Below are 24,893 nucleotides of genomic sequence, written 5' to 3'. Positions count from 1 at the left end.
GGCCCCCTCACTGTCAGCACAGAACCCATGGGGGACTTGAACTCATGAACCGTGAGATCATGACCTGAGCCAAAATCACAAGTCAAAAAAAAATTATTGAGTCTGGTAAATCTCAGCCATTGAGTACACTTCTTTGCTGCATAATAGAAAATAGTGTTTGCCGCATAGAAACGCACTTGTGTGATTGTTCGAGTTGCAGGCTGAACCAGCCATCGATTGCTCCGTGCAGTACCATTTTTACTTGAAAGAACAACTGAAGACACACTTTGGTTGTTCAGAATTGGGTAACTCGTAGACATGTTCTCAAAAACGAGCCTGTCACTTCAAAGAAAACTGATGGTGTCGGTGCCATGACAGAATTTGAGTTTCTAAACGAAAATTAGAATTTCAGGAAATGTGTATATGCCGCCATGACCTTGATGCCTTTAACCAATACTTAGAGACATTTATGATGAGATTGGTGTTCATATTAATAAATACAGTTTTTGGATACTGTATAGTGAACTGTGTCAGCATTCAGAAGATCCACATAATTCAGTGAACCACTATTTTCCAAATGACTAATGCATGCAATTACAAAATCATGTCAGAAAGAAGATCCATTCAAAGTGCAAGATAGACCAATGGATTTTAATGTAACAGTACAAAAATTCATTGATGTGATTTCTAATTCCACCTTACAACCAACCTTTAAAACATTTTTAACCTTTGGGGCACCTGGGCGGCTCAGTTAAGCGTCCAACTTCGGCTCAGGTCGTGATCTCACAGTTTGTGAGTTCAAGCCCCACATCAGGATCTGTGCTGACAGCTGGAGGCCTGGAGCCTGCTCCGGATTCTGTATCTCCCACTCTCTCTGCTCCTCCCTGCTTACACACTCTCTCTCTCAAAAATAAATAAAGATTAAAAAAAATTTTTTTGACATTTTTAACCTTTAAAAAACGATTTGTCAAGTTTTATTTTAGTGTCAGAGAAAAAGATCCATACTTATCTAGAAAGATTCTTTAAATACCTTTCCCTTTTCCAACTATGTAACTGTGTGAGGCTAAACTTTCTTTGTGTATTTCCACCAGAATGACATACAGTAGTGGACTGAATATACAGCAGATATGAAAATCCAACTGTCTTCTGGTATAGCAAAAATTTAAAAGATTTTCAAAAATGTAAATCAGTGTCAGTCTTTTCACTGATTTTTTTCTTTTGTAAAATATAACATGTTTATGAAAAAAACTTTGTTAATATAATGGTTGTATTATTATTTTAAATGAATAAAATATTTTTAATTTAAATATTTTAAATCTAGTTTCCAATATGGTAGATATTTATAGATATTACATAAACAAGTTATTTGGAGTATTTCTTAATTTTTAAGAGTGTAAAAGGGTGCTGAGACTAAAAGTTTGAGGACCAGTAGAGTATTTGAAATAAAATAGAATTTGAGTTGCTTTCTAAGTACAAGGACCAGAGAAGATTCTCTAAAAGGACAGGTAGTTTTAGCATTTTCCTTCTCATGAATGATTTTAAAAATTGAAAAAAAAATTATCTTTGATTGAGTCTTTTCTTCCTGTGATTTTGAAGAGGGACAAAAAGTATCAGTTGTACTGGAATATTCCAGCTTCACTTTCTGCGTTACCAGTATATTGTGTATTTGGCCATGTTTCCCGGTACAAAGGGCCCTTTATATTTGGATTGCTTATGGGCCAATTTCCTGATGGCAGACAAATAGGGTTGATGAGTCTCATGTCCGTTTCGCCTCCTGCACCTCCATCCTGTGTTCCAGCCACAAGGGAGACCCATTTGTTTTTTTCATTCTTTAATCAAGGCCTGCTTGGGCATATCCAGGTCCTGGTTTGTGCTGTTTCCTCGGCCCTTTTACCTCTCTTCTGACTTTGCCAACATCCAGCTCAATTGCCCTTTCTTCTGGGGGACCTTCTTCTTCAAGACCCTGGTTGTTATTTGTTAGCACCCACTTGCCTTCTACTCGCCATCTTCTTCCCCTGCCCCAACACTTTGAGTGCTTTCCTATCATTGTCTTTTTCAAAATGATTTGTATACATCCCTGTTCCTAGGGACCCAGAACTTTTGAGGCCAGTGACTTTGCCTTAGTGATGTTTGTTAGCCCACCACACTATATCTTGCACCTAGTAGGTGTTTGCTTACTTGAATTTTGTGAATCCTCATGAACTGTGTATCCAGTCTGTCTTTCTGTCTCTGCTTTTAATAATGGTTCTATTTATTCTCCTTTAACAGTTGCCCCTGCTCCTCAGTTGTGGCTGAGAGACAGCATCAGGTCCTGGTCACTGATAATACAAAGAGATCTTGCAACTGTTGGGACTCTGTGTCTATAGACGGAAAATTATCGTTCTCTCTTGATTAATATGCATATAGTGTCACTTCCATCATTGGGGGAATGCTTTGAGAAGTTCAGATTCAGATGAAGTGTACAAATTATTAAACATTAAAGATACTGAGTATTTAATCCTTTTTGTCTTGATTCTTTTGCTACTCGTTTTATCTCTTTAAGTATTATGAATCCTTTTATGGGACCTATTCCTCTCAGGAAGGAAAGAGTAAATTGCCTTCCATAGAGAAGAGCATAATATTTGAGTGACCGTAGTACACATTACGTTTAGAACATTTGGGAATAAAAATACCATATATGTTCTTTCTAGAAGTGGGCGGTCCCTTCCTGCTGATAAAATCGAGCATGTTCTGTCCCACACCCACTAAATATTTACACAGAATTCTGTTGCCAACACAAACAGTCCTCCAGACTGGGGGAAACTTAGTGAGTGATATTCTAAGTTATCAAAAAAGCTTGCTCTTGTTTCTCCTCTATGTTCCTTTATTTTGATTCTTTCCAAATATGAAAAACCTATAGGCAAGAAATAAAAATATAGAAAATGATCTGGTGTTTACCAAAATTAATTAAAGCAAATATATTGTTATGTAACCCTTTTTCCTTTTTTAAAAATCATCAAATGCCCAAACTTCTTCTTCCGTCCATTATAGAATCATAACCCGAGGGGGAAGAAAATGAAGCTGCTTCTGGCTGTTAGCTTTCAACTCTCAGTGCTTGAACTCTGAAGGGCATGTCTGGATCATGGCCATCATTTCCTATTACTTCATCTAGACCTTGTTATTTTGACAGTAACCAGACAGTGATTTTCTTTACCATGCATCACTTGCATTTGTCTCCTGCAATCATGTTTATAACAACAGGGCTTGTTATTGATGAGATAGTACTTAGTGTATTTAGTTTGTAAATGTCAGAGGTTTCTGTGGTAATTTATTTAGGAAATTGCAAAGGTCACTTCAAACACTGCTGTTTCAAGAATCTGCCTTACAATTGTAAAAACACTAATTTTACATCAGAATTAAAACTGTAAATCTGGACATTCTTACAATAATAAAAATCACATATTTCACTACTTACAAATATAGCCCTGATTGGGTATAGTCCTTACAAGAATTTTGCTTTGTTCCTCAATTGTTTACTGAGTACCTGCTATATGCAAGCTACTTTCAGGGGCTGATTATGGACCAGGCAACATGGTAGATCTAGTCCCTGTCCTCCTGGATCATGATCTTGTAGAGAAGACAGAGAAGAAATTCCACCATCTTTTGAAATTGCCAAGTGTAGTAAACACGTGTTATCAAAAAGTGTATAGTGAGGGAACCCAATGAGTGAGGGTCAGGGAAAGTAAGCATCTTTGAGGAAGCAACATTTGATCCTAGACATGAAATATGAGTAAGAGTTACTACTGAAAGGGAAAGGAGTCAGGGAATGCACATCAGGCCCAGAGAACAACGCCTTTAGAATTCCTGCAGTAGAGCCTGCTGGTTTCAAGGGAACAAAAGAAGAGCCATATGGCAAGAGGATAGAAAGCAATCAGAGCAGAATTGATGGTAATATGGGGAAGATGGAGACCACGCAGGGCCTCTCAGTCTCCGAACACCCAGGATTTGAGTCTTTGCCATTGAAAGCTTCCAATTAGGGATGATCCAGTTCACATGTCAAAAGGGTTATTCTGGTATTGATGGGGGAATAGTTTGGAGTGGCACTACCATTAGAACTCGGTGTGATGATGGAAATGTTCTGTATCTTTCCTGTGCAGTACAGTAACCAAGGACCACATGTAGCTGTTGGGCACGAGTATGGCTGAGGAACTGAATTATTTTATTTTCTTTTAATTAATTTAAATGTAAACAGCTGCATGCTATCGGAGTAAAAAGGCCAAATAATTGGGCACTGAAGCCTTGGAAGCAGGGGCTATTGGTAGCTTCATCCAGGATCATATTGGTGAGGACAGAGGAGTGGATGGATTCAGGAAATATATAAGAGGTGAAATTAGTAGAGTTCCGTAGCTCACTGGATATAGGGAAGAGAGAGAGAAGTGAAGAATGACTCTGATGTCTAACTTACACAGTTGGGAGGATGATGGTGCCATGTTAGTGAGACAGGCACCAACAGCAGAAGGTAAGGTTGAGAAGGACAAGAGAATAAATTCAGTTTTAACCTGTTTAATCCTGTCCCCACATAAGCCTCCAAGTGGAGTTGTCAGGTAGGTGTTAGGAGAAAATTGTCTTGTTAGCTGTGTAAAAACGGGTTCACTTTTATATGACAAAGTCAACACAAAGGTCTTATTTTAAAAAATAGTTATGTTGGGGTGCCTGAGTGGCTCAGTCGATTAAGCATCCAACTTTGGCTCGGGTCTTGATCTTATGGTTTGTGAGTTTAAGCCCTGCGCTGAGCTCTGTACTGATAGCTCGGAGCCTGGAGCCTGCTTCGGATTCTGTGTCTCCCTCTCTCTCTGCCCCTCCCCCACTCTCGTCTGTCTCTGTCTCTCTCTCTCTCTCTCACTCAGAAATAAACATTTAAAAACATTTTTTTAAATAGTTATGTAAAACTAGGTGTGAGTTATGAAACTTAAAATGCGTATTTCCAAAATAAGGCTGTTTTATTAGTGCTCAAATTCTCTATGAATTCTAGAAATGATATTTCAAATAGATTATGTCTCTGTTTTTGTTGGTAGATATGCTTGAAAAATTAAAGTATTAATTCAAGCAGTAGGCAAAAGAATACATTCAGTGTCACAAGGTAGAGAGCAAGACGTTCCAAGTGCGAGACCGTGCATGGGCTGTGGAGTCAGATGGCACTTACCAGTGATGCAATCTCATTTAGCCTCACTAAGCCTTAATTTTTTTCACTTTTAATGAGGATACTTACCCTATAAGTTGCAAAATTGTGGTACTACATGTAGTAGATGTGGCATAATAAGTGGCAGTAGGGAAGGATTGTAGGAATGGAGTGTTAGGAAGAACATCTCCTGCCCTGTCTTCTTTGTTACTGGCCTCCCTCAAAGGATTTTGACCTTATAGGTTGAAAACACTAGAAACTTTAATCATCATCATCATCATCACCATCATCATCATCAAAGAGTCTGAGGAGCTTCATTTTATCACATGCCAGTCCTTTTTAAGATTTGTTAATACTCATAGTATTTGACATACTTTAGTTATGTTAGTGAAAGCTAAAGCAATTAAAAATTTATTTGAATATATACCATGAAACATTTTAATTTGGTAGTTTTAACTAGAAAAACAGATTTTAGGAATTGAGGTTGATTATGTATTTTTTATCTTCATGTTTACAAAACTACCCTGGTAATTATTTAGAGTATATCACATTAGTTAACAGCACATCTGCTCGGTTCAGAATATCTTTCTGAAAACAAGAGATTTGTTGGAATTTAAATGTAACATCAAGTTGCAGTTGACGTAGGCTTTTGCATCCTAGTTACTAATGTGATTTTGCTGCATTATCTGAGTTAAAGCCTGAATCACTCTAAAATTCATTTTCCTCTCTTTGCAGATCATGTATCAGTTGGAGGACTCGGAGACAGCTTTTATGAATATTTGCTAAAGGCGTGGTTAATGTCTGACAAGACAGATCTAGAAGCTAAGAAGATGTATTTTGATGCTGTTCAGGTAAGCCCAATATTTAAATCATCTTTGCCACTAAAATAACTTACAACTTGCATATTAATCAGCATTTAATGGGAAATGGAATACCACATGAGTGAATTACAAAGTATTTCCAGTTAGGCTGAGTTCAGTGTCTGCTAATATAACAATAGTAATCACACTTGGGTTTCATTCTAATGGGGCAGTTGAAAGTGTTTTATTTTGCATGAGTCACAAAATCATGAGGAGGAATAAATCCTAAATTGTATTCTGAAAATTGACAAAGTTAAAATTGCCCAAGGAGTGTCTGGGTGGCTAAGTCGGTTAAGTGTCCAATTCTTGATTTGGGCTTGGGTACAGATCTCGTGAGATCAAGTCCTGCATCAGGCTCCACGCTGGCAGTGCAGTCTGTTTGGGATTCTCTCTGTCTCTGTCTCTGTCTCTCTCTTTATCAAAATAAATAAATACACATTAAAAAAGAAAGAAAAAATAAAATTTCCCATGATTACAGCATCCCTAATGGCTACTTCCATTTCAAATAAACTTATCTCCAGAGCACTCTCATATAAAAATCCGAACTAATTAATAGTTTCCTATGATCCTTGTAATGGAGGAGCAATGAGAGGGAAAAAATATTTGTTGAAATGCCTACTGTGTGCTAAGTAGTATGTTAGGCAGATACTTTAAATTTTTTTTTATCGTTTATTTATTTTTGAGACAGAGACAGCATGAACAGGGGAGGGGCAGAGAGAGAGGGAGACACAGAATCTGAAACAGGCTCCAGGCTCTGAGCGGTCAGCACAGAGCCCGACGCAGGGCTCGAACTCACGGACCATGAGATCATGACCTGAGCTGAAGTCGGATGCTTAACTGACCAAGCCACCCAGGCGCCCCTAGGCAGATACTTTAAATGAAGGATTTGTTTGTTTCCTCACAGTAGTTTAGATATTATTTACCTGGTTTTACAGATAAGAGAACTGAACCTTGGAAAAGGTTGATTGTGGAACCAAAAGTCAAACTAAAATTTGTGTCAACACATGTCTCTTTTTACCTCACCACTATGGATTTATTTGTGAAAAAGAATTTCCATAGTACATTTAAGTATGTGCAGTAAGTTAGTTAAGTTCGAAACTGCTCTGCAAAGTCTATAGGAGGTAGCCAGTGTAAGAGTGAACGAAGCCTCAAGCAAATGTAAGCTTCAGTCAAAACTGAAAATAAAATTTGAAAGTATAAAAAGCTTTAAAAGAAGAATATTGTTTTATATAAAATGCTTGAACTCATACCCAACTTTTCAGGAACAAAGTTTTTTAGCAGAACTCAGTACATTTGTGATTGATAAGTATTTTATGTGGTAACCCATTTTCTTAATATTAATTATTATCAAGTCATCTCAGTGTTATAAACTTATGGCTAAATCCTCAGAAAAATGACTTTTTTATTGACTCTTCAGAAACTTTTTTATAATCAAGAATATTAATTCATAGGGGAGAAAAGTGGAAGTTTATAATTCCAATAATGTAGCCACTGTTCTAAAATTAGTCTCCCTGAGAAGGAGGTCTGGGTAATTTAGACATAGTCCAATTTATTCATTGAAATATAAATGCAACTTACTTTGCTCTGGTTGTCCAGATTCAATATTACTGTGGTTCCCTCCCAAGATCAATAAGAAGCATCTCTAAGTACAGCAGATATGACTCTTTACTGCCTGAACATACAGGAACCAGAATGCCTTAGTACATTGGCTTTTGTTTAGCACACTTTTAATTAAGGGGCATGATGAACATAAAAAGCAAAGTAGGATATGGTTCACATGGCCTCTTCCAGGTTTGTTTCTCATCATTCCTATGAGGTTTCAGGTTTTAAGCTAGGGAATTCTTCTCCATACCGTATAGTTTCCAGTGTGTCATTTTTTTTTCTTGTTATCCTGGCAGATATTTTAATTATTCTAATCTTAAAAAGGCCCCCTAAGATCTTGAAAGGTAACTTTAAAATGTTCTTTGAAATATTTTCCCCGAGTTTCTAGACTATACCCACACAGTTTTTAATATATTGTATTTAGACAAACCATGGACAGGAAAATCCATTAAGAACAAATGAAGTAAAGTGTTTCCTGTTTCTCTTAATAGTAAAAACATTTCCAATTCATTGTATTTTCAACATAGAAAGCAAAGCTAGAACAATTACATTTCTGATTTTGAGAAGTAACCATGTCTCATATAGCAAAGTTTCTTTCTGCTAAACTGTAGTTTAAAAAAGCGTTATTATTAAGGAGAGAGTCCTTTACGTTATTGTTCTGGACAGTTGAGTTACTGCGGATATAGTTCTTCGATTTTAGCCTCAAGTGGATTTTGGAAAGCACTGAATCCCAGCATGGTCTGTTTTCTTTGGTTGTTTTAATAACAAAATACTTTGTGCTTTCAGCTGGCTGTTAAGTTCTTCTCTAGAGACCACACTAAGAATGCACAGTGGTGGATGTTCATTCTTCCAGAGGTCCATTAGAATGAATGGTAGCTGGGCTGATGATGTGTTAGACATTTAAGTTTCTAAAGGTTTCATCACACTAATTCTTTTCAAATATGGAAGGCTGAAATCACAACATATGTAATATTCTTTTTTCCTAAGCAATTCTCTGTAGATTTGACACTTTTTTTTAGAGCCACTAAAGACTGTTTTTTCCTCTTTTATATTTATTTACATTTACCCACTGTCACACAAACATTGCTTCAAAAGTCTTGGAACTTCATTGTAGTTTATTTAAGAGGTAGCAGCTTGGTCAGAAACCATGCCAAAAAAAAAGAATATAGTACTTTATTCAGGATCTGTAACAGGGTAATAATGTTTCACTAATCCATGATCCAAAGCTATAACTTTTGCCATGTAGAAAGAATAATTTCTTGGGTGATGAACAAATATCTGCTTTAAGACCTTTACTGTAATTTGTGCTATAAGAAGTGTAAATAGTTAAGATGTTCAGTTGCATGAATAAGAATGAATGTTAATATAACTAGACCATCAATAAAACTAGCTAACCACAGTTAATGAGCACAGTACTATGTTCATTTATTTCTTACCATCTTGGTTTCATGTATTTATTTCCAATAAAAATAGGAAAGGTTTTATCTGTCTGTATATTCACTTTCATTCATTCTTATCAATCTCAAGTTTCATCTGTGTGTACTGTTCCCAAATGTGCTTCCTAAAAAACTCTCTTTTTTTTTATATAATAGTGTAACAGGTATAGACATAGTCTTAGCTCTTTTTCTTCTATGAAGTAATTGAAAGGGGAAAAAAAAAACACATTTCCTGTTACAGTAGTTGGAAGTTAGTGATTTCAAACAGTTATATTTCATTTTTGCTTTTTAGAATATAAGGCTTATTTGAAAGGCTTATCTATTTGAAAAGAATATCAACAATCCTGCAGCAGAAATAAGAGATATTTTACAGATCATATTTGTAAACATCATTTCCCCCCAATTTACAGATCTTTATTCCTTTTCTTAAGTTTTATTTTAATTCCAGTTAGTTAACACACAGTGTTATATTTGTTTCAGGTGTACATTATAATAATTCAACACTTCCATATATCACCTTGTGCTCTTCACAATAAGTGCCCTCCATCCCCATCACCTATTTCACCCATCTCCCCCCTCTGGTAACCATCCCTCCCCTCTGGTAACCATCAGTTTGTTCTCTATAATTAAGACTTTGTTTCGTGATTTGTCTATTTTTCCCTGTATTTATTTTGTTTCTTAAATTCCACATATGAGTGATATCACCTCTGGTATTTGTCTTTCCCTGACTGACTTATTTCGCTTAGCATTATACTCTCTAGCTCCATCCATGTCATTGCAAATGGCAAGATTTCATTTGTTTTTGTGGCTAAATAATATTTTATTATTGCCACATCTTCTTTATCCATTCACCAATCGATGGACACTTGGGCTGCTTCCATATCTTGGCTATTGTAAATAATGCTTCTATAAACATAGGGGTGCATGTATCCCTTTGAATCAATGTTCTTGTATTCTTTGGATAAATACCTAGTAGTGTGATTGCTGGATCGTATGATAGTTCCATTATTACCTGAGAAACCTCATACTATTTTCCATCACAGCTGCCCCAGTTTGCATTCCCACCAACAGTGTGTGAGTGTTCCTTTTTCTCCACATCCTCACCAACACCTGTTGTTTCTTGTGTTGTTGAGCTTAGCCATTCTGACAGGTGTGAGGTGGTATTTCATCATGGTTTTCATTGGCATTTACTTGATGGTAAGTGATGATGAGCATTTTTTCATGTGTCTTTTTTGTTTTCCATTGTACACGAATGTGCTTTTTTAATAGAATTATTAGGGAGGAATTTAATTCAAATGTTACCACAATGGAGATGTGAATGAGGATGATAAATGAACTTTATCAAGTGCTAGAGACAGTACTGACTGCTTCATAAACTAAATGTTGCTTAATTTTCTCAGTAAATACTACTTATTCTCCTTTTATGGATAAGGATACTGAGATTTGGGGATACAGTAAGCAAATTACCCACAAAATTCACAGATAGTAAATGTCAGAGCTGGAATTTTGAGGCCAAGCAAACTGATTCAAGAACAGCACATCTTTCCCACTCAGTTTTGCCACTCTCTGAGCCTAAGAAAGCAAAAGGAAGGGTAATACCACCAGCCTGATTTTATATACAGATACGCTCTGTTCTTCATCCACAGTAGGGCCTGTGCTTTGTGCTGTTTCTTCATTGTGAAAATGGAAATGCATTAAGCATTACGTCTACACCAGTGGCCTATCATTGATAAGCAGACCATTTTTGTTGTATGAGGACTAAAAGTGTTTGATCATGGACTCAGGCAAAACCAACTGGACTGGCCCAACAGTGATAATTCTAACTAACCAAACTAATAAGGCATATACTAGAAGAAGATACAGAAAGCAAGAGCATAAAATTTCAGGTTGAATCAGATTTATAACAAACTCAAACCGTGAGTGAGGTTATATCCTTTTTCTCTCTTAGTCTTGAGAGTGTTTTTAGTATAAATTTGAGAGGAGATTTAAAAATGTTGAAAATAATTACTATTTTCAGGCAATTGAGACTCACTTGATCCGCAAGTCTAGTAGGGGACTGACTTACATCGCGGAGTGGAAAGGGGGCCTCCTGGAACACAAGATGGGCCACCTGACCTGCTTTGCTGGAGGCATGTTTGCACTCGGGGCGGACGATGCTCCCACAGGCCTGACCCAACACTACCTTCAACTCGGGGCTGAAATTGCCCGGACCTGTTATGAATCTTACAATCGCACATGTGAGTACATGTTACTCTTCATTTTCTATCTATTCCCACATGCTTTTATTTCATTCCTAAGGAACATTGACATTGCTGCCATCAAAAGAATATCCACTGTGCCTCATGAAATAGGAAGCTCATGATTAATATTTTAAAGGAATTTATATTTTTTACTTTAGGAAGTACTGCTTTCTACATAAAAATATCTACTCTTAGTTTACTAGGGAACAAAATTGGAGGCCGTAAAGGGTTAAGCCAGTCTCATTTATTGACCCTGCTTTAAGCAAATTACATTGGGTAAGACTCTCTATCCCAAGTGCAAAAGAAATTTAGTATTTTATAAACCATTATTAATCTTCTCAGTGTCTCTATGAAATAGAGTCTGGGTCCCTTCTTATGAAATAGGAGTTTGAAGCACAAAGATTAACATAATTTATGACATAATGACTTAGAATTAGTTTTCCAGCTAACTAATAAGGGTGTTGTAGTGCCTTGTATTTACCTGGGGGGCACTCAGTAAATGATGGTTAAATGAAAGAAAATAAAAGATCATTGCCATTTTCTAAAAAGGACTCTTAGATGACTATATTCTCAAAGTTGAGACATTATTATTTTGAACATTATTTATTATGTGATGTTTATAACCATTTCTATTTTTCTTTTTTTTAAATATAATTTATTGTCAAATTGGTTTCCATACAACACCTAGTGCTCATCCCAATAAGTGCCCTCCCTCCTGCCCATCACCCACTTTCCCCTCTCCCCCACCCCCACCTACCCTTAATTTGTTCTCAGTCCTTAGGAGTCTCTTATGGTATAACCATTTCTTAAAATGATTGTTTTGGCATATCTCTTGAATGTTGTAAAGTACTTTCTAGTTTCATTTAAGTTATAGAACTAAGCAGTGTCCAAGGCAATAACCCTTGTCACCGTGCATACTCTTTAGTTATGAAGCTGGGACCAGAAGCTTTCAGATTCGATGGTGGTGTTGAAGCCATTGCTACAAGGCAAAATGAAAAATACTACATCCTGCGACCAGAGGTTGTTGAGACTTACATGTACATGTGGCGACTGACTCATGATCCAAAGTACAGGAAATGGGCCTGGGAAGCGGTAGAGGTGATATTTTAATCTGCTGATATTTCTTGTTCATAAATGTCTCAGGAAAAATGTTCAATGATTTCTATCAATCTAGCATATCAACTTTCCTATGGTTTTGAAAGCTTTAATCAGACTTTTTCCCAACTTAGGAATGAGTGTTGTCAGTTGTCATCCTATATCCCTGGCTTTGCTTCATGTGACAATGATATTAATATACGAATTGTGAGATTGAAGGAAGTATGTAGAAAGGCATATTATGAAATTAAGTTCCCACAGCCATAGAAATGATGATCATTTAATTCCACAAGGACTTGTTGACAACTTGGGGAAAATCACCCCTGCCTGTTGTCTGTTTAAAGAAGCCGCTCTGTGGTTTGTTGTTATTGTTGTTGTTGTTGTTAGTCTTTGGGCATTGAAATGAAAATATATGCTTGTACTTAGAGTTCCAACCTAAATAAAGAGGTAAATTGAGGCAAACTCAAAATTATATTAAAAAAAAAAGTTGATTCCAGAAGAGCAGAGGAATTGCAATTCAGGACACACAGAATGTAGCAAGCTACAGGTGAGTCAGTTGAGGGTTTGAAGTAGGCTGTATTTATGGACAGGGAATGTAAAGAAGAAAGAATTCAGTTAGAGTCTATTCAAGCAAAAAACAAATGGAGACCAGCTTTGAAAATTCCCTGAGCAGACAAAACCAGTCCAGTCCTACAAATACAGCTCAATGGAGCTCTTCTGTGAGACCAGCCAGGCCTGTGTCATTTCATGTTCATTCCTCTGAAAACCATAAGTAAAACTTCCCAAAGTTGATATAAGGCACCCCCTGACCAACTCCCTGTCATTCCAATATTATCAGTTTTCTATAAATCCAGCATATGTAGGAAATCAGTCTCTCTGTCCTCAAGTTTTGTTTTCCCGAGGGCACATGCATAAGATTTTCCATTTTCTACCTTCCAGTTCCATTTTAGATTGAAATTCTTTCACAGAATAAATTAACTACTTAGATCTAACTTTTAGAAAGAACCTATAGAACTACTTTGTGCAATAGTATTCATTCACTGATCTCAGGCTTATATAGACTTTCCATCTGTCCAATACACTATTTTAATTGTCTTTGTCACCCCTTGGGTCTCTCCTGCCGAATATGGCATATCATCTTCCTAAACTAATCTGGTGAACACTGTGTGCCGGTGCCCACGGACGTTGCCTCCAGAACATGCATCAAATGGTGTCTAATTTTAAGAGCTGTTATTCTGGAAGGAGTTGTGATGGGGCACCCAGGCAATAAGAGCAAGCCAAAGCTTGAGTTACACTCACTTACTCTTTAACACTCTGTTACAAAGTTAGCTGTCTTTAAAAACTGACCATCAGAAATAACTTCTGTCAGGGCACCTGGGTGGCTCAGTCGGGTAAGTGCTTAACTCTTGATTTTGACTCAGGTCATGACCTCACGGTTTATGAGATCAAGCCCCCTGTTGGGCTCTGTGCTGACAGCAGGGTGCCTGCTTGGGATTCTCTCTCTCTCTCTCTGCCTCTCTCCCATTCTCTTTCTCTATATATAACAAACAAACAAACAGACTTTAAAAAAATAAAAGAACTTCTCTCAGGAAATCTAAAATGAATATATTGCCTTTGTGTAAATCGTTAACTAATATCTTAGGAAGCCATTGATGAATATTGCTTTTTACCCACTCCGTGTAGAATATGTCTTATCACTGGTCATTAATCATTTTAAGTAATAATGATTCTTTAGGTCCCTTTTTTTCTTTTTTTTTCTTGCAAAGTTTTCTCGTTAATGTTTAGCCAGTAGTAGTTCCAGTTTCTTTAAATGTGTGTTGTTTTCCCTCTGAAAAACTGTATAAAAATGGAGGTTCGTGTAAACTTTGGTGATAGGAAATGATTTTGGTTTTCAACACTCCAGCAAAAGAATTAAGGCTAAGAGTCACCTTGTGAATATCAGTTTAAATGGATATATCTCATTAAATGTAAAACACCCTAATTGATAAGGGTATTTGATAACAGTGTGATTTTATGTACCACTAAGAGAATAAAACACTACCAATTAAATTATGACATGCCAATTTTAGAGATGGCAAAGTGTGAAAAGCATATGGCCAGGGACTGATATAAAAACAGAAATAAGTAAACCACTATTGTCATGTGGTCGAAGAGCTTTGGTTTGCTTGGTTCTTCAGGGGCGTGTGTGTGTTTGTGGGGTAATAAATTGGTTTCAGATGTTAGGATTTTTGTCTGTTGTCAAATTTTAGCATAGCGTATGATGTAAGATTGTTTCCCTCTGCCAGGACTCCTGGGTGGTTCAGTTGGTTAAGTGTCCAGCTTCGGCTCAGGTCATGATCTCACGGTTTGTGGGTTTAAGCCCCGCGTCAGGCTCTGTGCTGACAGCTCAGAGCCTGGAGCCTGCTTGGGATTCTGTGTCTCCTCTCTCTGCCCCTCCCCAACTTGCACGCGCGCACATGCGCGCGCGCTCTCTCTCTCTCTCTCTCTCTCTCTCTCTCTCTCAAAAGTAAACATTAAAAAAATGTTTTTAATAAAAAAAATAAAGATCACTTCCCTGTGCCACAAAACAGATGTACCCCCAACCCCACCCTTGTTTTTTGCCACTAGTGCTTCTGCTAGAACTTGAGGTGTAGTGGGGACAGAGGAGTGCTGGGACACTTGCCTTTTGTAAAGCACAAATCATAGACTTAGATCGTGTGGCGGTACTTTTTTCCCTTGTGTCACACCCCCCAGCCCTCCTTTGTTTCAGCTGCAGCTGCAGTGGGCAGTATCACTGTGGGCTCCCTGGTGTTTCTCAGCTGCTCTGACTCTGGGCTTCCTCCCAGGCTGTGGTCTGGGAAGCGGGAGAGTTAAAGTCTCCAGGGACAACTCTGAAGCAGTGAGGCTTCAGAGTTGATGGACAACTATGTCAGTCTTCCCTCTTTGAAGAATAACTCTGAGATTCCTTCTGCATGGTTCCTCAGATGGTTTCCAGTGGGACGGAGCCCTTGCAGCCCACAGCTGTAACCTAGTCAACATATTTCACTGGCTATTCTCCCTTGCTCCGTTCACTTTTCCCATTCACCACCTAAAAACTTCTTGCATCCAACCCTGTCTCATGCTCTGTTTTTAGGGGAAGCCAAACTAAAACATAGGAGTATACCTTCAAAATAACCTAGTCTATCTAGCCTTCCACTCAAAGAAAGGATGTGTCTTCGTCTTTGCCAAATGGATATTCCTCATCAATCCAAGGACTTTGTAGCAAAAGGAATATGGTACTAATAAAGTAATTCATTCCAATTTTTTAATGTTTGAAAGTGTTAGAAAGTTACTTTTTGAAAGCAGAATTTACAGTGTTTTGTGTTCTGGGGGTCCTGAGGAAAAATCCCTTCTCTCTTCTACATTTTAGCTCCTCATTTATCTGAAAACAGGTTCTGCCACCTGTTCCTTCCCCACCCAACACTTCCCTCCATTTGCGTCCTCATGACATGTGCCTTTCAGGGCTGGAGCTGTGCGAATCAATAACCTCTCTTCTGAGTATCATCTCCCACAGCCTATGGCCCACCTTGTTCTTTTAGTAGATTGTAAAATTCCTGGCTTACACTGAAATTGTGGTCAAATGGTATTAGCTACTACATAGCCACTGTTGTGACGGTTCTTTTGTTCCATATCTGTTTTCACCCATACTTGCTATTTGTAAAGTATTTGTCAGCCCTGCTGTCTTCTAATGAAATTCTCCCTTTCCAGCCTTCTTTCACTGATACACTCATTAAACCTGCTTTCCATGTCTTAACCAAATTCCTGAATGGTAATGCCAAACACAATAATAATGTCGAACAAGATATGAGATTATATAATCCAGCATACAGCACTAGAAGCTTCTCCGTAAATTACCAACAATCCATTAATACCAGATATTCATGCATTTGTGAATCTACGTAGCAGAAATAACATTTACTGATAGTTCTTTTGCTTTTTCTCAATAATGTCATGAAAACTTTATTAAATTCCTCCCAGTTAAGTTGGTATAATATTCTGATAAAGGTCTACTACAAATTATACATATACATTCACATATGTGTTGGTAAATATAGATTTGACAACATCTATAATTATAGGTATGTATAAATTATATGAGGTCTCCTCTGGTCCCATAGCAGATAAGCCTTATATAGGGATTTTAAATTTCTTCTTTTTACGCACAGACATTTTTTTCTGGTCTCCTAAGTCAGACCTTTTCCATATTGTCTTCTCAGTCCCTTCTTGTCCCTTCTCAGGCTGGAACCCTGTTTCCAGACTCTCTGATATGTCTGTTTTGCTAGGTTCCAAACTCAACCATTCAGGTTTATTATTAGCATTGTTGCCTGGGATCCACTCTAGGAAATCTCCATGGATCAGCTGTTTATCTAACCTGTTTAACCTAAAGATAAGAGAATGCTTTTCTTTATCTTTCTGACTTAGGATTTTAACTCATGCTGCTCCCTATTCTCTTACCTATCTTACCCCTAAAAAGGTACAGTTACTTGGTGTCTGGGTTGTACTTCATCCTTTGTTTAGACTTCCAGTAACTGTAAACATTTTCCTATTTTCTATTCTCTGCTATTAGCACATCCCAGCCACATAGGGTCACTAATAATGTAACCATTTACATAAAATCGAGGTGACCCCTATGCCTAGAGTCTGAGAGTCCCAAGAACAGATTGTAGTAAAATGATGTTCTAATCAGACTGTGCAGCATAAATACGTGACTACTTCCACTGTTGAGTTACTGTGAAACCAGGGCCTGTTATGGGTGCCCAGGAGGCTCCATATTCCTAAAGTTTCAAAGTTTAGACTTGACAGAAAGGTTTTTCATTTTTTGAAAGTTAAAAAAAAAAAAAAAAAGCCTGTGGCAGTTCCCTTTTTTTTTCTCTTTAATTTGCCAAAAGCCTCTGAAAGGTCCCTGTCACTATGGTAAGCGTGTCTTCATCTTGTTTTATTATCATGACAGCCCCATGTTGAGCAAAGGGACACTGCCTAGGTCCAGAAACGTCTGAGGTCACAGGGAGTCTAGGGCTGGGATTTGGCCCCCTCTTCTAAGATTTTAGAATGTGTTCTGGACCACTACGGCTCACCACATTAGGACAGAGAGAGAAGAAGAATGGGGGTGAACTGAAAAGAAGAAAAAAGATTGGGCATTGTCTACCCCACAGAACGACTCTTTTCCTATAATGAAAGAGGGAACTTAACAGAAATTTCCATGGGAGAGAGGAGTGGCAGTTGATCATGCCTGGTCCTCTCATTAGCTTATCACCAAAGAACTTCAAGGGGGGAAAAAAGTTTCATTGTTAAAATCTTTTTTAGGAAATGTCTGGAAGTAGGGTTTAATTATGTTCCATAACAAGCTTCTCCATTTCTTCCAAATCCTGTTTTTTTTTTCTTTTTTACAAATAATCTCTGGTCTACTCCAGTGTATCTGGTATTTGACTTTTTAATCAAAAAGAACTTCTGTCAAAAAAGGAAGGAAGGAAAAAAATATTAGGACCTGAAAGTTCCTTTCCACAGGCTTTCCCTGCTTGGTTTGTTTGTCTGCAACAGAGAATATAATCAAAGCATTTTTTTAAGTTGATCTTATTTTCCCAGTGGCTTTTAAAAAGTACCAAATCATGAAGTATTTTCTTTATTCATGTAGCCTGCAAATTGTGTTAGGTTGTTACCTAAATTTTCATTTCCACACTGCCCAACCCATCTCTTTTCCAAATACTCGTTATAGTCAGAGAACTTCAGAAATGTAGCATCATTTCTCTCTAGACAGTTAAGAAATGGACTCATCCTATTTTCTTCCATCCCAGAGCAAAACAAAAACAACAACAACAACAACAACAACAAAAACCCACTTTTTTTAGAAGTAGATATCAGCCACATTTTTTCACTGCTTTGCATTTTCTTCTTTTATATCTGTTACCAATGTCACTAATTAGTACTCTGCAATCAGTTTTTATAAAATAAGATGTTTTGAGTGTAGTAGTAGCAGCTGTTTTTGGTCCAGTATATGTTCTAAGTTTTTGGGTTTATAATCCCAATTGACAATAACAGTCTCTCTAGGTCAGGGGTCAGCAAACTTTTTCTATAAGAGCCAGAGAAAATTAGGCATAGGGACCAAGTACAACTAAAAGCGTACCTCATTTTATTGTGCATTGCTTTATTGTGCCGTGTGGATATTGTGTTTTTGTTTTTGTTTTTGTTTTTTTACAAATTGAAGGTTTGTGGCTACCTGTGTCAACCAAGTCTAATTGGTGCCATTTTCCCAACAATATTTGCTGCTTGCTTTATGTCTCTGTGTCACATTTTTGTAATTCTCACAATATTTACAACTTTTTCATTGTTACATTTATTATGGTGAATGTGTAATCAGTGATCTTTGATGTTATTGTTGTAATTGTTTTGGCATGCTACAAACTGCTCCTTTATAAGACAGAACTTTATCGATAAATGTTACGTGTTCTGATTGCTCCACCAACTAGCCGTCCCCCAACTCTCTCCCCCTCCTGGGGCCTCCCTCTTTCCTGAGATATGACAATACTGGAATTAGGCCAATTAATAGCCCTATAAAGGCCTCTAAGTGTTCAGATGAAAGGAAGAGTCACATATCTTTCGATTTAAATCAAAAGCTAGAAATGATTAGGTTTAATGAGGAAGGCTTCTCATGCCAAACAGCCACATTGTGAGTGCAAAGGAAAAGTTCTTGAAGGAAATTAAAAGTGCTACTTCAGTGAACACATGGATGATAAGACAGTGCAATGCTAATAGGGAGAAAGTTTAGTGGTCTGGATAGAAGATCAAACCAGCCACAACATTCCCTTAAGCCAAAGCCTAATCCAGAGCAAGGTCCTAACTCTCCTCAATTATGTGAAGGCTGAGAGAGGTGAGGAATCTGCAGAAGAAGAGATGGGAGCTGGCAGAGGTTGGTTCATGAGATTTAAGGAAAGAAGCTATCTCCATAACATCAAAGGACAAGGTGAGGCAGCGGGTGCTGATGTAGAAACTGCAGCAAGTTCTCCAGCAGATCCAGCCCAGATCATTAATGAAGGTGACTACACTACACAACAGATTTTTAATGTAGATGAAACAGCCTTCTATTGAAAGAAGATGCCCACTAAGACTTTCATAGCTGGAGAGGAGAAGAAGCCTGGCTTCAAAACTTCAAAGGACAGGCTGACTCTTTTGTTAGGGGCTAATGCAACTGGTAACTTGAAATTGAAGCCAGTGCTCACTTATCATTTCAAAAATCCTAGGGCCCTTAAGAATTAGGCTAAATCTACTCTGGCGCTCTAAAATGGAACAGCAAAGCCTGGATAATAGCTCATCTGTTTACAGAATGGTCTACTGAATATTTCAAGCCCATTGTTGAGACCTACTGCTCAGAAAAAAAAGATTCCTATCAAAATATTACTGCTTATTGACAGTGTACCTGGTAGCCCAAGAGCTAAAAGGAAGACAATGAGATTAATGTTTTCATGCCTGCTAACACAGCATCCATTCTGCGGGTCGTGGATCAAGGAACATTTTGACTTTAAGCATTTAAGAAATACATTTCATAATTTCATAGCTGCCATAGACAGTGATCACTCTGGATCTGGGCAAACTAAATTGAAAACCTTCTGGAACAGATTCACCATTCTAGATGCCATTAAGAACATTCGTCATTTATGGAAGAGGTCAAAATATCAACATTAATAGGAATTTGAAAGAAGTTGGTTCCGGCCCTCATGGATGACTTTGAGGAGTTCAAGACTTCATTGGAAGAACTAACTGCACTTGTGATAGAAATATCAAGAGAACTGGAATTGAAAGTGGAGCCTGAAGATGTGACCAAATTGCCAAATTTCACGATAAAACTTGAACAGATGAGGAGTTGCTCTTTATGGATGTGCAAAGAAAGTAGCTTCTTGAGATAGAATCTACTCCTGGTGAAGATTGTTGAAATGACCACAAAGGATTTAGAATATGACATAAACATGTTTGATAGAGCAGTGGCAGGGGACTGACTCCAATTTTGAAAGAAGTTCCGCTATGGGTAAAATGCTGTCAAACAGCATTGCGTGCTGCAGAGAAATCATTTGCGAAAGAAACTGTCAAGTGATGCGGCAGTCTTCATTTTGTCTTACTCTAAGCATTTGCCACGGCCACCCCAGCCTTCACCAACCACCAGCCTGATCAGTCAGCAGCCATCCACATGAAGGCAAGACCCTCCACCAGCAAAAACAGTACAACCCACTGAACACTCAGATGAGGTTTAGCATTTTTTAGCAACAGAGTATTTTTTTAATTAAGGTGCATATGCTGTTTTTAGACATAATGCTACTGCACACTTAATAGATTTTGGGTAAACATAACTTTTATATGCACTGGGAAATCAAGAAATTCACTTGATTCACTTAATCGCAATATTCACTTATTGTAGTGGTCGGGAACCAAACTCACAAAAATCACTCAAAATTGTCTCAAAGTTAAATGTAGAAGTGTTTCAAATTAGGTGAGATGTATTGTCCATGTGCCCTTTAACTTTTCATACTTTATATGCATTTACATTTTGTGGCCTTTTAAATTGTCACCTGAAACTCTTCCAATGCATCATTCAACTTGAATCCTTATTTTATTGAATTTGGCAATTTCACAATAAAAATTGGTGGCAATTTATTGAAATGTGACCATCTTTTTCCCTCTTCCTTGTAATGTAGGCCCTGGAAAATCACTGCAGAGTGAATGGAGGCTATTCAGGCCTAAGAGATGTTTACCTCAGACATGAGAGTTATGACGATGTGCAACAGAGTTTCTTCCTGGCAGAGACACTAAAGTAAGTAAAATGTGTTCGAAACGTATGTGGCAGAGGTACCTGGTCAGATCTTCTTTGGCGATGTCTTCATCATGGACACATTCAAATAATATCAAGTACGGCTGCTTCCGAATGCCATCCTTACATGCCTGGCAATAATTGCAGGCGTGTCTCCAGTCGTCACCTAAGTTTGATGACTTGGAATTGCTTTGTGGGTTTTCACACACTACTACCCAAACACAAAGCAGCTTCTCTGTTCCACATTAGTGACGGCATTGCCTCAGGGTTTTGCAGTGCTTGACTGTTGTCCGTGATTCTCCGTAAGATGAATGGAGACATTGATGTGGTTTTTGCTGTGTGTTTCTGCTTTCCCTGCCTGACACAGTCTCTTGGGTCTCATATGCTTACGTTTCTCCCTCCAGGTATTTGTACTTAATATTTTCTGATGACGATCTACTTCCACTGGAACACTGGATCTTCAATACCGAGGCACATCTTCTCCCTGTACTCTCTACGAATAAAAAGGAAGTTGAAGTCAATGAAAAATAAAAAGACATTTCATATTTTACTCTGCTCCATTCCCTTCACTGCATACCTTAATGATTCCTTTTCTGGTGTTCAGGCACATGATGAATTTTTATCAATAGGTCTGTGATTATTCTAAGTTCTGAAATTGTTTTGCAGTCTTTTAGGTTTATTATCAGAAGCATAGATGGACCTAAATTCCTTATCCTATCCTTTATTATTCAGTCAGTGGATCATAGGTTTTTACATTTTTTTAAGTAATCTGGAGTTCATGAAGGTGTATCATTTTTATTAAACTGAATAGAATGGTATACCAGTGACCTCTTAATTATAATTTTGATTTGACTGCAAAACTTTTTCCTCCTCTATGAGGAGATGATGTCTGCTTTAAGCTGTAATGTTTTGCCATGTTGCAAAAAGCCATAATAATAAATTAAATATTAAAAAAGCTTTTTCCTTTTCAATTTTATGTTAATCTGGTTTGTCTATCCACCAGAGACAGATCTTATAACTGTGACAGACAGCTTCTTTATGCGGGTCTATCATTATTTGATAGAATGTCTTCTAAAATACTTCACTCACATTGTAATTCAAATTAGAATGTCATCCCAAAAGGATCATCTCATGTTGACCTCATTTCATTGGAACCATGGTATATTTTTGTTAGTTAATTATATTAGTGTTTCCTAATTTGTGAATTAGTTCTCAAATTTTACTTTAAATGTCCTGTGTCATTTCTGGATCATGCCCTGGTTAATTTCTTCCATTCCCTACCACACAATGGGTTGATCATTCAGGTTTTGCAGAGCTCTGTTATTACGGAATTATATTTTTTAAAGGAAACAATATAACTTTTAGTGCATTAGTTTTTGCTTTTAACTGAGTATATGAAGAAATTGAGTCTCTCTAAAAAAAGGGTATTTCACATGGTTTTTAGTTTGTATTTCATCTTTAAGGTTTTTTTTTCTTGTTATCAAAAAAAAAAAAGCATTACATTTGGCTCAGATTTTTCAGATTTGAAAAAGACCCTTTCTCAAATGTAGTAAGTTATTTCATTTCAGTTTACGAAAGCAGAATTGAACTCTGAAAGAAGCTCTGCTAATGTATCTATCTATTCTTGGTCAATTGAAGAAAATCTAATAAACTTTTAGGCCAAATAAGAATATAGTACATTTTGTGTGGTCAAATTCAACATAGAGATCCCAGCTTAAAAGCAATATATAGGAATGGACATTCCTAATTCCCCACAGTCCTATCGCAGATCAAAATAATGATATGATTCTTCTTTAAGAACAAGCATTATTTGGAGATATGAGTGGCTTTCCCAAGAATAAATTTGGTGGCACCCCATGTCATATTTCCCATGAAAGGGCTAATAATGATGATGCATTTACTGAGGAACAGAGACTCTGAGCACCTGCATTTTCAACCTGGAGGGGTCAGATAGGTCAGTGCAACCTCATGAATTAGGCTGAACCATATGAAATTGCTGCACTTGTAGTTTAAAAACTATCCTATATCAGCAATTTCACATGGTTCAACATACTGTTTTTTAATTATTTTATTGGCTCTCAGACTCCATTGTTTTAGCTGTTTCAGCTTTTGAAAGTGTTTCAAGATTTCCTTTGTCTGAAAGGACCACCTGTGTGACCTGCTCTTTTTTCAGTACTGTACATTGGTTTATGTCAAAGAATAAATTAATAAAGTTAGTAAATGAAAAAGATCCTTTAGTACATCATTATTGCCATGTTAATGAGTTCCTGTGACCCAGAATAATTCCTTCCACTCATATCTTCAGCTCACTTTATGAAATGAATAGATAGCTGAGAGTCCTTTCTTCCCAGGACTTCAAAGCAAAGTGTGAAAGATTATTGCAAAAATTGGGCCATATGTATTTAGATGATAATTCTCACGTGAATGTCCTAGGACTAGCAACTTAGATTAATTTATTTTCTTTGATTTTCAGTTTGATTTGTAAGAGCACAAAGGTGATCTGCATTTCTGCAGCAGAGAGGATATTAAAATCAGGTCATGTGTACATGCTGCACTATAATGTACCTTTTGTATCCTGATATAAATAGGCAAGATGATTGTACTACCTTTTGCTCTGCCAATGGCAAGAACAAAGTTTTTCAATTCCAAAACTTGGATTTTTTAACGTAAGTCCCCAAAACACCAAAAACGTAAACAAGATGAGAGATGATTATTATGGTGATGTAATCTGAAGTTGTACTTTGTGTTAATTATTTTAAACAATTTAAGTCCTTAGGTAGACACTCTCATTTTCAGCAAAACTGTGCAGTTAAGTTTACATATGTATTCACATCCTGAAAGGTGAATAATTAAAATAGCACTTAATTTTGTGTTTCTGCATATGTTTTTGGTATACTGTGCACAATTAATATTACACATATAAGTTGTATGGAAATTTACAGAACTCAAAGATGTTTGTCATGACTCCTTCATATGTAGTACCCATTCTTTTCATTGATTGTTTTTAATTTGTACATAAGTCTATTCTGCCATATCCAACTTTATATAAATCTCTAATGTTATGGGAAACATAATAGATTGACACATAATTTTTAAAAACTATATTTGTAAAATTTCTCTATTGTGAATAAAGCCTTTTAATATATCTCCTCATTTGTTGTTTTTCTCCTTTTAAGTAAGCTTTTGTATATGTCGGTGTGAGTGCATACAATTGCAAGTTGAAATAATAGTCATTATTATTAATCCTGATAGTAATTCCATACCACACCCAGGGAATCTGGACAAGGAAACATTTCTCATTACAAACTTAAAATTGCAAAAAATTTTGCATATACATTTTTGATTAATCAAATATCATATTAAGACTCCAAAATATGTTCAACACCGGGCATATAGAGTAGAGATGGGGAGTTAGTGGAAGAAATAGCATGAAGTACGATCCTTGTTCTTAAGTTTGCAATCCAGTTGAGGAAATGAGATTCACCCTACCACCAAAACAAAACAAAACAGCATTTAGGCGCCAGTTAAATTCTGTAGAAGTCGAGGGAGGAGAGGAGCAGGGGGTCACTAGGGTTTGAGCAGTCAAAGAAGCTTAGTAGAAAAGGGAGAACTTCAGTTACAGGACAGCCTGCAATATTTATGAAAAAGCCTAGGTTTTTCAAGTTCATGTTGGACTTTTTAGAATGTCTCATCAGACATTCTGGTTGTTGT

At 37.1% G+C, this 24,893-nt stretch overlaps 1 protein-coding gene across 1 annotated transcript in view; it reads left to right on the top strand.

Annotated features, from left to right (window-relative positions):
• Nucleotides 1-24,335, top strand: part of MAN1A1 (mannosidase alpha class 1A member 1) — a 164,393-nt gene extending 140,058 nt beyond the window's left edge. The window contains exons 9-13 of the mRNA XM_043592220.1: nucleotides 5,873-5,988; nucleotides 11,053-11,272; nucleotides 12,201-12,373; nucleotides 21,070-21,185; nucleotides 21,587-24,335. Coding sequence (XP_043448155.1) covers nucleotides 5,873-5,988; nucleotides 11,053-11,272; nucleotides 12,201-12,373; nucleotides 21,070-21,185; nucleotides 21,587-21,713 — 752 coding nt within the window. The 3' untranslated portion in view covers nucleotides 21,714-24,335. The remainder of the gene's footprint in view (nucleotides 1-5,872; nucleotides 5,989-11,052; nucleotides 11,273-12,200; nucleotides 12,374-21,069; nucleotides 21,186-21,586) is intronic.
• The last annotated feature ends 558 nt before the right edge of the window (nucleotides 24,336-24,893 follow it).

Source organism: Prionailurus bengalensis, chromosome B2 (assembly GCF_016509475.1).
Source record: "Prionailurus bengalensis isolate Pbe53 chromosome B2, Fcat_Pben_1.1_paternal_pri, whole genome shotgun sequence".
In the NCBI taxonomy this organism is placed as follows: domain Eukaryota; kingdom Metazoa; phylum Chordata; class Mammalia; order Carnivora; family Felidae; genus Prionailurus; species Prionailurus bengalensis.
This window is presented reverse-complemented; position numbering and strand designations above follow the sequence as displayed.